This window comes from Myotis nattereri, assembly GCF_964212035.1.
Source record: "Myotis nattereri genome assembly, chromosome: 9".
Taxonomy (NCBI): Eukaryota; Metazoa; Chordata; class Mammalia; order Chiroptera; family Vespertilionidae; genus Myotis; species Myotis nattereri.
The window spans coordinates 74,546,454-74,562,951 of NC_138084.1; the positions used below are offsets into that span (position 1 = coordinate 74,546,454).

The window sequence follows — 16,498 nt, forward strand, 5'->3', positions numbered from 1 at the left end:
GAAAATAAAGTAGATTAAATGAATATTTATTTCACATGAACCAGAGTTTGAATTGATTAATCATTTAGATGTCACTTACTATATGTGAAGTAATTGAAGGTTGGTCCAAAAAATCCATCCTGTGAAGCCTGATCTTTAAGAGGCAACAGCAAGGGCTCTAACTCTTCAAGGGTATAGAGTCCGGGAACTTCACCTACAACAGACAATTACATTTCTTTTGAATTTTAGTTGCATTACACTAAATCAAGAATACATTTTCCATACACAATGCTTTTTCTAATTTTGTATTAAATAATCTGCCCCTATTCAATCTTTGTTTCCAAAAATACACAAACCTTATCATTTCAATATTACTCACAAATCTACATCTGCTGCCTTCATTTGATAAAATTCAAATTCCTAAGCAAACCATTCAAGACAGTTCATGATCAATCCATGTATCTGGCTTTCTAGGTTCTTTTTCAACACTCCTCCACAGGACCTTGTGTTCCAGCTTCAATAAACTTCTTCGTGGCCCATAAATATAATGAAATGCTCCCTCTTTCTGGAATATAAACCTACAGTTTTCCTCTGCTCCCTATCTTCCCCCAAAATTAGTGTTTATCTTTCAAGATATTACTTTGTCAACTGCTATTCCCACGAACCTTTCCTTACTAACCCTATGCTAAGTAAAGGACTCTTTTCTCTTTCACATAATATCCAAACATATCACTGGTTAGCATTTATCACACCCTTTAATAATAAACAAATTACTTCCCTACCCTGCCAATTAGATCCTGAATTCCCAGAGGACAAATATTTGATCACATTCAATATTAACGGTAGGGCACTCTTAGCAAAGTATCAGGAACCCAAATATTTGTTAGGTAAATAAATAAATAAGTGAATGGATGGATAAATAAACTTGTACTCAGTATCAGAAGAACTAATCCACAAACTGCTACTAGCCAAAAGATTGATGAATGGCAAATGAAAGCTGATGAAGACTACAAGCATTTGATAGAGGGCCTGAACCAGGTCTCCTATGAATGCAGTATTTAGCACTGGGTCTGGCACATAATGGGTGTTTAATAAATATTTGTTAAACTAATATACTTATAGTTCACAAGAACCTATAAAATTAAGTAAAAATTCTTTTGCTATACATCCAAAGCACTGCATTCATGTAGGGCTCATCACGGTTTGATTTCCACTTTTCTTTAGGCTCAACTCAGAGGTATCAGACCACTCACCATTCTGCAAGCTTGCACATATTCAAACACATGCAAACATGTACCTATTTCATGTCTTTCTCTAAATTGCAGCCATACAAAAATACTTTTGATTCCTTAAGTTTAGCAAAAAAAGCTGGCTCTGCTTATATATTATACACAATGGGGAATAAGAATTTGAAATAAAAAGAGAGACAAAGGCCTAATGAGTACTTTCTCTGGAAGTAGTTTTCAAATACATTTTTTGCCAAAAATGTTGGCAAAATAATTACTGAATTAATGTTTATCTGGATGTTTGCTTTCACAAAGAAAAAGAAAAAAGTAAGGCTGGTCTACTGTTTCATCTCAGAAAAAATGAACAAGGTCTCCATCTAGTGACGGACGACTTAAGCAATATGTAAGAATAAGAATATGCACCTTAAAAATAAAGAGGCTATTCTATAAAAAGACCACAAGCATTCAAACCTACCACTTCCACTGTGCCATTACCCCTCAATTCTTTTAACAGAAATTGAACTACCGCTTGTCTAACTAGCTTCCTGGTCTATCCTTCTCATTTGGACACTAAAGTATACTAGCAGATACTTCATATTATAAATTAAAGGTGTTTTCTTTCAATCAAATCTGTTAAATTCTAAAAAAAAACTACATTATTCAAAGCCTACCTCGCATGATATAAAACAAGTATTTATTAATAACTGAGTGAAACATGAGCATCATTTAATTTTGTCCTTGGGTCCCCATAATGGAAGAACCTATGCAGTTGAAACTCTTGGTCCAAGTTTAAAACTAAGCTACCACATACCAATGCTGTGAACATAATTATTCATTATAAAGAGATTCTGAAAAATAAAAAATGTGAGAAATTGCATGTATCCTTCCCAAGAAACTATCAAAAAGGTTAGGAGGTTCCAGAGAACACAGGAGTATACCATGATTTGAGAAAAATTAGATCCCATATTATCTGTATTCACATGTCCATATTAAGGCCATACCATATCCACTAAACATGGACAGTGAGGTTCTACAAATATTTTACTGTAAATTATATTACATATTTCCTTACATACTAGTTATTTTATTTTTGTAGATTAAATTTCTACAGATAAAAAAAATTGCTATATCAAAGGTATGGTACATTTTTTAAATAAGTCAGTACTGGTTGATAAATTTCTCAAGGGGTTATAATAGATCACAGACCAACCAAAAGTGAGTAAGAGGGCCAATTTTTCAGCATATTCACCAATATTCAATGTTAAGAATCATGTTTATATAATTCTTCAATCTTTTGGTTTTACAGAAATTTCTCAATTCTCCTGCTTTGAGCATGTTTAACCCCATGTCATCTTAAGAAAAGCTATGCCAAAAATTCTCTGAAACATAATTTTGCACAAGATAATTTTACTGGCATATTTTTTACATTATTATAACTTTATTTTCTATGAATAGAAACCATCCACTTACCTGAAGACAAAAGGCTATTGATCATCTCCAAAAATGCAGGATGCACGAATTGGTGATCCTCAAGAAGTAAAACCACCTGTTGAGCTTCGACGCCTGCGAGATGCAGCACCTGCTCAAAAGAAAGTGTTCTGGGACAATTAAATATTTTTGGAATACTTAAAAACTTTAATTCTGTCTTTAAACTTAGTCACATTATTTCTTTCTTTATTTGTATATCCGTAATCAAAATTAAAAATCAAATGTTAGCTATACAGTTAGGAAAGTAAATCTAGTGCATGAACAAATACTATTTGGGGAAAATTTTAATTTTTTTTTTTTACTTTTATGTAATACTAGTGCCCCGGTGCACAGATTCATGCACATTGAAAGGAAGTTAATTAGAAGGTGGCCGGCAGGGCGGAACTGGGTGAGAAGGGCCGGACACGCCCTGGAGCCAACCTCCTACAGTCCCTCCCCAGCCGGCCACACCTGGGGCAACACTGCAGCTCGAAGGTGGTCTGCAGAGTGAGCGGGGTCCCTCCAGCAGGTGGGGGTCCCTCAGCCTGGCCTGCAGGGATCGGGACAAAACCAGCAGGCCAACATCCTCCAAGGGGTCCCAGAGTGCGAGAGGACACTCTACAAAGTTGCTGTCGCTTCAGCAGCTCTTGCGTTGAGCATCTGCCCCCTTGTGGTCAATGCACATCATACCTACCGGCCAGTCAGCCAGTTGCTTAGCCTTTTACATATATATTAGAGGCCAGTGCACAGGTGGGGGCCCTAGGCCTGGGTGGCGATCAGGGCCTATTGGGGCCATCTCACCCAGTCCTGATTTGGGCCAGGCCAGCCGGGGCCTGCCAGCTGCCGGACAGGCCCTTCCCACTGCTGGACAGGGCCAGAGGGCTTGCTGGCTGCCGGACAGTGCCTGCCGAAAGGGGGGAGGGACGGGGGGAGGGATCATGGGAGGTTTGCAGGCTGTGGGGAGTGACTGGGGGAGGTTGGCTGGCCATGGGAGGTTGGCTGTGGGAGCACACTGACCACCAAGGGGCAGCTCTTGCATTGAGCATCTGCCCCCTGGTGGTCAATGTGTGTCATAGCGACTGGTCGACCGGTCATTCTGGTCGTTCGGTCATAACGGTTGCTTAGGCTTTTGTATCTATAGACATATCTATATGTCTATAGATATAAATTATTGTTGATAGTATTACAGATGTCTCCTATTTTCCTCCCTTTTACCCCCCTCCTCCCAGTTGCAACCCACCCCCAGGTCTTCACCACTCTATTGCCTGTGTCTGTGGGCTATGCATATCCTAGATAATAAAAGGGTAATATGCAAATCGACCGAACTGCGGAACAACCGGTCACTATGATATGCACTGACCACCAGGGGGCAGATGGTCAATGCAGGAGCTGCCCCCTAGTGGTCAGTGCGCTCCCACAGGGGGAGCGCCGCTCAATCACAAGCTGGGCTGACGGCTGGCAAGCGCAGTGGAGGTGGTGGGAGCCTCTCCCGCCTCTGCGGCAGCACTAAGGATGTCCAACTGTGACAAGGATGTCCAACTGCAACATTAGTCAGTCGGATATCCCTCGAGGGCTCCCAGACTGCTAAAGGGCACAAGCCAGCCTGAGGGATTTCCCCACTGCCGCCGAGTGCACAAATGTTGTGCACGGGGCCTCTAGTAAGTATATAAGTTCTTTCGTTTATCTCTTCTCATCTCCCCAACCCCACATCAAAGTCAGTCTGTTCCATACTTCCGGGCTTCGGGTCTTATTTTGTTATTCAACTCATTTTGTGCGTTATATTCCACAAATAAGTGAGATCATGTGATATTTGTCTTTCTCAAATTAGCTTATTCCACTTAGTATAATATTCTCCAAGTCCAGGTCTTTTACTTCCTTGGTTAAGTTTATTCCTAGGTATCTTATTTTTTTGTTGCAATGGTAAATGAGGTTGTTTTTTTAGTTTCCCTTTCAGAGAGTTCATTATTGGTGTATCAAAATGTCATCAAGCCCTAAACGGTTTGGCTCAGTGGATAGAGCGTCAGCCTGTGGACTCAAGGGTCCCAGGTTCGATTCCGGTCAAGGGCATGTACCTTGGTTGCGGGCAAATCCCCAGTAAGGAGTGTGCAGGAGGCAGCTGATCGATGTTTCTCTCTCATCGATGTTTCTAACTCTCTATCCCTCTCCTCTCCTCTCTGTAAAAAAATCAATAAAATATATTTTTAAAAAATGTCATCAATTTGTGGATGTTGATTTTGTATCTTGCTACCTTGCCAAGTTCATTACCTAAGTCTAGTAGTTTCCTGGTGTTGGCTTTAGGTTCAAGTACAATATCATGTGAACTGCAAATAATGTCAGTTTTACTTTCTCTTTTCTGAGTTGGATGCCTTTTATTTTTTCTTCTTGTCTGATTGCTGTGGGTAGGACTTCCAGTACTATGTTGAACAAGAGTGGTGAAAGCAGACAAAAGATAGAAAGTCATTCTTACATGTACCCACATATAGCCCATATAAATTCCTCCTTTTATTTCTTTTATGTCCATCTAACGTTCCATTCTGGGGTACCTGAGGGTTTGAAATTCTAATAGGAAATATTTTTCCTATCTGTCCATAATATGATTTTCTAATAAACATGGGAAAATCAAATAAAGCAAAAGATTGTAACTCACATGTTTGAGATCATTTTTGAACTGTTTGAGTTCATATCCTCTGGAAATCTTTGGGGAGAACAGCACTGCTCCATGCATATGACTGACTAAAGATGTGATGGTCCGACGGCCTACACCACTGCGTCCTGCTAACAGAAGTGAACCTCCGGGAAAGCTCAGCACTCTATCTATCCGAGACATATACTCCAGGACTTCTTGGAAAAGTAAAATATTTAAATTCTGGTTATCGCGTCCATAATGAATAAGACCCTTTCAAAAAATCACAAAGAAAAATTTATAATTACTATAAGTCCCAATTGCATAATAAAAATATTAATATCTAGCTTAAGATGTTAACTTTTAAGGCACTCCAGAAAAGGAGTTAAGTGACTACATGTATTCTCACACTCTACATTTTATTTATGCAATAATCCAGCTTTACGGCACTTTCTAAGGAAAAACTTATATGTCACACAAGTTCAAGGGTCCACAGTAACCACCTCCTCTTGGACACAATTGCTATAATTAGTAAAAAGCAGTGTGAGCTGTCAGATTCATTATAAAAACTTCAAAAGACCTTAAATTTACCAGTTGTTACAAATCAAATCAAATCAGTGTGCAAGACCAGGTATAATAATCCTAAAACTCCAGAAACTAAGTGCCTAAAAAATACTATGTGAACTCTTGTTCTTCAAGATGAGTCAAAATCCCACACACAGGAAGGATGCACTGCCAGGAGCTACGTGACACAGTGAAGAGAGAGAGAGAGGACAACTAGACCTCACATACTTAACTGTAAACATTTTCAACTTTGCAACATCCTTTCCAGGCAAAGCAATCAATTCACCAGACCATTGAAAACTTTTCTTGATATACAATCCGGGCTAATTTCCAATATAAATATTAATTTTTAAAGCTATCATATGTAATACTGTTTCTTCTTCTTTATTGTAATTAAACGTAAAACAAAACTGCCAAGGGCAGTGCCATTCAAAGGTTCGGTGACCCAGCAGCATCAACATCACCTGCGAGCCTGTTAGAAATTCAGATTCTTTGGGCCCCTCCTACTGAATCAGACTTCCTTGAGATGGGGCCCGGGAGTCAGTATATTTTCTAGTTCTTATGCTCACTAAAGTCTGACACCACTGCTCTAGGACGATATACCAATTAATATAAGTGCTTATTCATATTTCCAACACCATGTGTCTTAGCGATTTTATGTTATCTGTGTAAGCACATGCGCGTGTAGTTAGACCTGCCACAACGAACCATTTTCCAAAATAATCAGCTTTGTATATTTTATAATCTTGTACTCCAAAATCTTTCAATAAATATTTTTAAATTGACTACAATAATAACCAAATTCAAGTTCATAACTGATATTATACCTTTTTAATAACATCCTTGAGTTCTGCAGAATTTAGAATTCCAAGTGGTTTTCCATGTGGAGGCAATGGTTGTCCTGGTGGAGCCCTTGTTACTGAATCATGTCGGGCTCCCCATGTAACATAGAAACTATCTGTAGAAATAAAGGATATTGTTTTAGGCTTGTTATTTGAAATGGAAGCATCAGTAAAGTACATTGCTCATTAAATTATTTTTAAGTTAATTAGTTCAAATAAGATCATATGCAAAAAGGCAAAGATACATTATTTTAAAGTGTGCCTTGGAAGACCAATGAAGATAGTAAGATAAAAAGTCTTAAACTGCTAGATCACTCTACCTGAAAACTAACTGATGGGATCCCTATTTTATCTTTGCATCCCTCTTCTCTTACCCCCCAAAATGACTCCCTCCCAACTTTCCCTATTATTCCCCTTCTACTCTGTCCCATTTTCCTTCTCTTTCTCCAGAATCTCCATGTGAAATTTATAGAATAACAATAACATAAAATTCACAATAATTAAAATAATCTCAAAACTCTCCTTGAAAAAGAACATAGATCAATACTGCTAATAGCTCTAACTTCTAAAATGAATTTTTAAAATTAACCGAATTTTAATTAGAAAACAAAAATCCCACAGACTTCCCGGAAATTTATCTATAGCACTGTCCCTGTTACCATTCAAGAAAAATCTGTTCACCACTCTATCGAACATTTCCCCTCCCAATTCCTCTGGGAACTGTTCATCAAGGCAAACAAGGTAGCCTCCTTGTCACATGCCCAACTCAACCACAGCTTAATCTTTCCTAGACCCAAGGTACTTCATGTTCCTCTCCTTCACAATCACATTTCTTACATTACCGTATTATTTTTCTTACATTATCTTCTACCTTCAGAAACCACTAAACTAAAACTCTAATCTGGGAACAATAATACCATCCTAATCACCAAGTCCAAATCTTTTATTGTGGTCATTTTTTTGTGCAGCTTCTTTCTGAGCCATTCTTATTGAATGTACTTATCAAGTCAAAATCACTACTTTTTTTTTTTTTTAATCCTCAGCCAAGGATATTGTTTCCATTTTTAGAGAGACTGAAAGGGAGGGTGGGGAAGGGGAGAAACAGAGAGAGATCCATGTGAAAGAGACACATCCACTGGCTGCCTCCCCATGCACCCTGGGGGGGGGAGGGGGGCGGGGGGGGGGGAGCAAACCCACAACCAAGGTATGTGTCCTTAACAGAATCGAACCCTCAACCCTCCAGTCTGCCAGCCAACTCTCTAACCACTGAGCAAAACCAGGCAGGGCCAAAATCACAACTTCTTTTCTGTTTTCTGTTTATCCCTTATATGTTTATTTTCCCTCAGATCTAATTCAGACTGTTATTCTTTAATTCTAAACATTCCTATTGAATAATTTAAGCCTATTCTGTTGCTTAAATTATCAATTACTTACATACCCAAAACCCATCCACTATCTCTAGGCAAGTCTCCCCAGCTTCAGTTTAGTCCCATGTTTCTAATTGCTTAACAGACATATAATTCATGCATTCATTAATAAACACTCACCACACATCTGTATATAAACACTGTGTTTTGTTAGAGATAAGTACTAAGACAAACATGATCCCTACCTTTATAGAGCTATAAAATTTATGGTAATTCCCAAAAGACACTCAAAAAGCTTGCAAACATTCATACACACATCTAAAATTAAACTCCTTATTTTTACTCCTTCTCATTTCTCCCCTAGACTCTGGTAGTAGCATCCTTCCCTTGTATCCCTGTCATAGGTCTCTGCCCCCTCAACTATATCCTCACTGCTACTAAAATAACACACACAAAACAAAATCTGATTGGTCCATAACACTCCAATATCACAGATTCCCACTGCCAAAACAAACACGATTCTGCTAATCAAGGCCTTCTGCAATCTGGTTGCACTGACTGCTTGAATCAGGGGTCCTCAAACTATGGCCCGCGGGCCACATGCAAATACAAATATTGTATTTGTTCCCATTTTGTTTTTTTACTTCAAAATAAGATATGTGCAGTGTGCACAGGAATTTGTTTATAGTTTTTTTTTTAAACTATAGTCCGGCCCTCCAAGGGTCTGAGGGACAGTGAACTGGCCCCCTGATTAAAGAGTTTGAGGACCCCTGGTTGAATCTTCTGTCTCCCTCTCTGCCCCATTATATACTCCAGCTTTCTCAAGCCTTGGGTTCTTTACATATTCTGTTTCCTGTCTGGGATGCCCTTCTCCTCTTCTTCACTTAATATAGTCAACTTTTGCCCTGGCCAGATGGCTTAGTTGGGTGGAGCATCATCCCAACTGATGCTCTATCCAGTGAGCCAAACTAGCCACAGCTAGCTACAGCAATTTTGAAAATGAATAAAGCAGAAGTCGGTCTAACCAATTTAAGACTTATGTTACTACAGCAATCAAGACAGTGTGGTATTGGCAGAAGGACACACATACACATCAATGGAACAGAATAGAGAACCCAGAAATACACCAACACAACTAATTTTTTACAAAGGTACAAAAGGAATTCAAGGCAGAAAGGTAGCCTTTTCAACAAATGGTGCTGGAACAAGTGGACATCCATAAGCAAAGAAGTAAACCTTGACCTAAATCTCATTCTTTTTTTTTTTTTTAATCCTCACCCAAGGATATTTTCCCATTGATTTTTAGAAAGAGTGGAACAGAGAGGTAAAGACAGAGAGAAATATCGATGTGAAAGAAACACATCAATTGGTTGCCTCCTGCATGAGCCCCGACCAGGGCCCAGACTGGAGAGGAGCCTGCAACTGAGGTATGTGCCCTTGTATCCTTGACCAGAATCAAACGTGGGACCCTTTGGTCCGCAGGCCATCGCTCTATCCACTGAGCAAAACTGGCTAGGGCTAAATCTCATTCTTTATACAAAAATTAACTCAAAGTAGACCATTGACTTAAAACATAAAACTATAGGGGGAAATCTTCAGAAACTAGAACTAGACAGAGTTATTACCAGACACCAAAGAGCCTTTAAAAAAAGTTAATTCATTGGGGTTCACAAAATGAAAACCTTTTTACCTGTGAAGGAACCTGTTAAGAGGATAAAAAGACAAGCTATAGAGTGAGAGAAAATATCTGCAAACCACAATTTGACAAAGGACTGGTATCTAGAATAATTATAACTCTCAAACTCAACAGTAAAAAAACAAAATAAACACTCTAATTAGAAAATGGGCAAAAGGCATGAAGAGACATTTCACTGAAGAGGTTATACAGATGGCAAATGAGCCCATGAAAAGATGTTCAACTAAATTAGCTGTCAGCAAAATGCCTATTAAAACCACAAGGACATGAATACACACTTATCAGAATGGTTAAAATTAAAAAGTGACAATACCAAATGCTGGCAAGGATGCAAAGCAATTCTATCACTGATATATCACTGATGGGAATGTAAAATGATAGAGCCACTACAAAACACCATGGCAGTTTAAAGAACATAAGCATACAAGTACCATACAAGCCTACAACTGTACTTGTTAGCATTTATCCCAGAGAAACAAAACTGTATATGTACACAAAAACTTGTATATGTGTTTATCACAGCTTTCTTCCTAATAGCAAAAAACTTAAAACAACCCAATGTCCTTCAACAAAATGCTTAAAGAACTGTTAGTTCATCTAAATACCTACTTGGCAGTAAAAAGGAACAAACTAATGAAATATGCAACAACCTGCATATGTATATCTCCAGAGAATTATCCTGAGTGCAAATAAGATTATTGAAATGGCAATATTAAAGACAGAACAAACTGGTAGTTTCCATGGGGTGAACTACAAAAGGGTAACATGACAGATCCTTATGGTGATGTTCTGTATCTTAAGTGCATCAATATCAATATCCTGGTTGTGAAGTTGTACTATAAGTTTGTCAGATGTTACCACTGGGGAGACCCAAGTAAAAGACACATGTGCTCTCTCAGTATTAATACTCACAACTGTATGTGAATCCATAATTATTTCAAATTAAAAATTAGTTTTAAAAGTTTCAAGGTAGCTTCCTCAAAAAAATTATTATTATATACCTCTTATCAAGCATTTATCCCAAATTATTCAGAAAAGTTGTACTAATTGTAAAACAATGCTTGCTGTATTGTAATTATCAGTTTAACAATCTACTTACACCAATCTTTGTGGCATCTGAACACATTAGCAATAGTTATAATTGCAAGCAACGACTTTCATATCTGTATCTGCAATCAGATTACAAGTTTTTTTTTTGGCGTAAGAATATGTCTGGTTTATTTTTTTAAGTCCCATCATTAAGTTTTATTAGTAAATTGATATTTCTCTATATGAAAATCTTATTTTCCTAGATCTAACATGTATGAACCCTTCATTGAAAAGTAAATTATTGAGGACCAGCTGGTTTGGCTCAGTGGATAGAGCGTTGGCCTGTGGACTGAAGGGTCCTGGGTTCGATTCCAGTCAAGGACACATGCCCAGGTTGCAGGCTCGATCCCCAGTAGGGGGCTTGCAGGAGGCAGCAGATCAATGATTCTCTCTCATCCCTGATGTTTCTATCTCTCTATCCCATCCCTTCCTCTCTTAAATCAATAAAAATATTTTTTAAAAAAGAAAAGTAAAATACTGAGAAAAAAAACCATATAATATTTTTGTCCTACATAGGAGACTCTGAAATATACCAAATTCTAGAGAATTCAGATACCTAATAAGACACTGATATCATCTAATTCCCAAAAGATATGCCAGTTTCTTCATAAAAAGAAATTTTCAGACTAAGAAAAAAATGCACCATTTAAGAGCCAAAGGCTTTTCACACTAAGCCATGACACTACAGGCCACAAGGGCATAAACCCTCACTGAAAATCAAGCCAACCAGGCTTCTCTCAGCATTTCAACCTACCTTAGGTTCTCCTGAACTTATTTTCTGATTTCAAAACTCAAGAAGCACCTAGAAAATTACTCCTAGCATCTCAACATCCTTCTCATCTTCATAATTTCGGCTTATGTAACATGACCCTGGGACCAATATTGAATCCAGAAATGTACAAGGTGGGGCAAAAGTAGGTTTACAGTTGTGAGTACACGAAACAGTTTATTCTTACATTATTATTTATTAATTATTGTATTATTTTCCATACAAACTATAAGCCTTACCTGTGCCCCAGGCCCTGTATAGAATGTATTATATAAAATATTTTTGAAGCCTCGCTTTACAATCTGATAGAACAGAAACTCATTTTGTAGCTTAAAAGTAGTTATATTAAGAAATATTTCCACAATACGGTCCTTTTTTATCAAAAGTCTTTTCACCATGATGATTTTGATCACATGCATTATTCCTATAGCAATTTTCAAAATGCAAATTTGTTACTAAGCAGTAATAATTGCAAATGCAACATAGGTGCTTTGACTATGTGATGTTATGCTTTGTTTACCATAACAATGAGTGAAGCTATTAACAAAAATAAGTAGTTCTGTGCTGACATTATGAACAGTGACAGGAATGAGAATGGCCATTACTTTCAAGCTAAAGTTCTCTATAATCAAATATGGATTTTCACAATAATTTTTAAGTTTCATACATATATAACTATTAAAAACTTCATTAGTAAAACTCCTTCAGGGAATACAATTTTGAATTGCAAATATAAAATGCTATGGCCAGATCCCTTTCTTCCCCCAGAAAAACAATTATTGTCATCATAGTTTGTGTGGAATATAATTACTGACATCTAGCAAAAGATAACAGAGCAACCCCTGATGATTAAAATTATCCGAAATTTTTATTTGTTGACATACACAATCATGCTACTAGTAAACTGAAGTTCTCATAACATTTATATATTTACACAAACTCAGTAACTATATTACCTGCCATATTGTCTAATACATCTGACCCCCAATCTCCTTGAAACACTGATGTTAAAATGTTGTCAAATAAATGAAGTTCCTTTGCACCAACAATTTTGTCACGAAATAAACGCCGTGCTTCATATGCTACAATTTCTAATACATAATCTAGTGGATGGTTTGATGATCCTAAAAAAGGCAAAATTTTCTTTAATTGTAATAAAATTGAAATGACTTAAAAGTGGTCAGTTTCAGCATATTATTAGAAATAGTGAAAAATCTACATACCATCATTTTGGCACCAGACAAATAGAAAAAAAGAGAAAAAGAAATTTAAATTCATTGGGTTAATGAGTTGGTAAATTTTTCTATTATTTAAAGTTAGGCACTATTATCTCTAGTTGTTCAATAAAAATATCAATCCCAAAAAGCATATGAAATATGATTTGGTTACAAAGAATAATAATTTAATTTTTCCCAAAACCATGTTTTAATCATGGTAATCATAAATAGTTTATATGAGAAAACATATAAAATATTATAATTTTATTTTTAATGTTCATTTACATTACATTATTATTTCACTTACAGTTTTTTTAAATACCATAAATAGTTACAATATTCATTTAACGTAGCTATTACAAACAATAGATAGTGTAAAGATACACACAGACACACAAACACTCTATGGCATTCTAAGAAAGATAAGTGATTTGAAATCATGAAAGCAAAACTTACCTCCTTCTAAGTCATATCTGAATAAGCCAAGAACCCACTGGGTAAGAATGCAAGGAGTAAAAATATAGTGACTATAATCGTCAACTGTAAATTTGGCCCGCACCTGTAAAAGAAAATACAGTAAATCATCTGACTACTTTTCAGTTATGTAGACTCACAGAAATGCCAGTTTCTACCAGTGGGTGGGACTGTATTTCAATGTAATTGACTTCCTTAGTTATCTTGTATATTATATTTTATGAAGTTAAAAACATTACATAAGAAGTGTTGTTCATAGGCTTTGACAAACTGCCAAAAAATAAAATACTAATAAAATAAAATGTTAAAAAGTGCTTCTAAAGAAAGAAATTCAAACCTAAGCTTTATGAAATGGTGATTGTAATTCCAAGGCACTCACAGATCCAGGTAAGACCCATTTTCTAATTGCAGGAACCACAGAGCTAGTTAACTTATGTTCAAGAAGCCATTGAACTTTTAACACATCAAAGTTTCACTCTCTAATAGATAACCAGTAAAGAGCCTGTCCCTTCCTCCCTATGGACAGAGCCACTGCTCTTATTCTGGCCTTGATCATTGAACATTTGAATTAAATTTTTAAAACAGAAGGGATTTATTGCTTTCTAACTTATCTTCCCTACTTCTACTTCAATACTATGAAAAGCAACTTCCACAAACACTTTCCTAACTTTCATACACTATTCACTTTACCCAGGAAAACCTTTCATCTCCAGCCACTTTGCAAATTTCTATTCATTTTTCAAAATTCAAATCACATTTCACCTCCCCTTAACTACCACACACAACAAAGTCATATATTCCTTCTCTACACTTTCTCTGTACCTTGTGCATACTGTTGTCATACTTGTGACACTGTCTTAATAGTGTATTTGTATGACTAGGTCCCTCATTAGACTGTGAGACTCAAAAGAACAGAGACTCAGTCATCTTTGCATCCCTACGATTAGTGCGGAAAGAGACTGTACTCAGTAAACGTCTTCTGCCATTCTTTTTTTTTTTAATATATTTCACTGATTTTTTTACAGAGAGGAAGGGAGAGGGATAGAGAGTTAGAAACATCAATGAGAGAGAAACATCGATCAGCCGCCTCCTGCACACCCCCCACTGGGGATGTGCCCGCAACCAAGGTACGTGCCCTTGACCGGAATCGAACCTGGGACCTTTCAGTCCGCAGGCCGACGCTCTATCCACTGAGCCAAACCGGTTAGGGCATCATCTGCCATTCTTAATGCCTGTTTTCAAGCATCATCCCACTCCATCAAAGAAGGATACTATAGACATTTCCTCACAGGTAACAAGGAAAACAAAAAACAAAACAAAACAAAACAAAAAAACATCAAACACTACCCTTGGGATTGAAGCTGGGAGATAGCAACTAACAGAACTCAAGAGAAAGATCTAGTTTTGGAAAAAAGGTGAACTCCATTTTCAATTTGAGCTGATAGAAGAATAACCATCCATCCACTAATTTATTCAGTCAATATTTTCTGGGTGTCTACTTGAAACTGCCAGGGAATACAATAGTGAATAAAGCACAAAGAGCATCTGCCCTCACAGAGCTTACCCTCTAGTTAAAAGGTCTAACAAACAACAGGAAGAGAAAGTCTGAACATCAACAAAGGGCAAGATTAAAAATAGTCCTTTGAAGTGATACAAACAGACATGAAAAACACGATGTACTATAGATAAACATATACCTGCTCATACACTTGTACCATAGATCCTGCTAAGAGAGAAATTTTCGATGAAGAACCCCAAATAGAATGATTCTTCAAATTTTTATGTAAAACTGGTTCCAAATATGCCCCATAAATTGTCTGTAATTGTTCTCTTTCTGGGTAACTGAAAAAGAAAGTTAAAATAAATATTTTTTAAAAGAAGCTGAAATAAATCATTAAATTATTATTTTAATGTTAGGTTACAGCAGTGGTTTTCAAACTGTGCTGCTTTGAGACCTAGTTGCCTCCAAAATTTACTCAGGAGCTAAGGCCAAGCTCAAAGTCCATATTCTCACGTCAACCAAATTAGATCCCTAATTATCTGTTGTAAAATACTGAGGGTCCTACTTGAGGATTCCAACAAAATTACTTAACAAATATAACTGATAGAAAATCACTGATCTTTAGAAAATGGTAAAAGGAAAATTTTCCCTAAGATAAGGCACTTTGAGTTATGAAGAACCTGTACATAGAGCAGTAATCCACCTCAGAACTAAAAGTAGAACTAATACAACAAATAAAACCAAACTCTCCCAAACTAAAATCTCATTTTTTAAAATATATTTCTTTATTGATTTCAGAGAGGAAGGGAGAAGGAGACAGAGCTAGAAACATCAATGATGAGAGAGAATCATTGATCGGCTGCCTCCTGTACGCCCCTTACTGGGGATTAAGCCCACACCCCAGGCATGTGCCCTTGGCTGGAATCGAACCTGGGACCCTTCAGTCCACAGGCTGACGCTCTATCCACTGAGCCAAGCTGAAATCTATCTTAATACAGCTGAATCGGTGGCTGTAACATTTTTGAAAGAAGAATGTTAATATATGGTTACAATTAGCATGAAAACATAAAACCTAGATTTTATAAGGCAAAATATATCAGAGAATGTAGTGCCATAAGCATAAAATTGCGAATTCCTGTAACAGTTATGGACCATGGAGACGGGTAGATGTATTATTAGAGTAATGCCATCAGTCACAAACATAACCTAACTTTACTTTCTTCAGATTTAAATTATCTGTTTATGCCCTTAGCTGGTTTGGCTCAATAGAGAGTGCATCAGGCTGCCAAATGAAGGGTCCTTGGGCTCGATTCTGGTCAAGGGCACATGCCCAGGTTGCAGGCTCAATTCCCAGTAGGGAGGGTGCAGGAGACAGCCAAACATCACTGATGTTTCTCTCTCTCTCTCCCTGCCTCTTCCTCTCTGAAATGAATAAAAATATCCTATATAATAAAAGTGTAGTATGCAAATTATCCCCTTGACCTGGAGTTCGTACAGGAGTTCGACCAGGGGGCTGGGCCAGCAAGGGGGAAGAGAGGGAGGCCCCAGCTGGTGGCAGCAGGAGGCCCCAGCTGGCAGCGGCAGTGGCAGATGGCCGGGGGGAGGAGGGCGGCCCCAGCCAGTGGCAGTGGTGGTGGCAGCAGGCGGCCAGGGGAAGAGAGGAAGTATCCAGCCGGCAGCCAGC

General features: G+C 37.6%; 1 protein-coding gene across 2 annotated transcripts in view; it reads right to left on the reverse strand.

The window, feature by feature from the left end:
• Positions 1-16,498, reverse strand: part of DYNC2H1 (dynein cytoplasmic 2 heavy chain 1) — a 310,341-nt gene that overhangs the window by 204,054 nt on the left and 89,789 nt on the right. For both annotated transcript variants that reach the window (XM_081098792.1, XM_081098791.1), the window contains exons 45-51: positions 15,011-15,155; positions 13,296-13,398; positions 12,579-12,746; positions 6,687-6,817; positions 5,320-5,568; positions 2,676-2,784; positions 80-193 (exon numbers count right to left, since the gene is read on the reverse strand). In XM_081098792.1, coding sequence (XP_080954918.1) covers positions 80-193; positions 2,676-2,784; positions 5,320-5,568; positions 6,687-6,817; positions 12,579-12,746; positions 13,296-13,398; positions 15,011-15,155 — 1,019 coding nt within the window. The remainder of the gene's footprint in view (positions 1-79; positions 194-2,675; positions 2,785-5,319; positions 5,569-6,686; positions 6,818-12,578; positions 12,747-13,295; positions 13,399-15,010; positions 15,156-16,498) is intronic.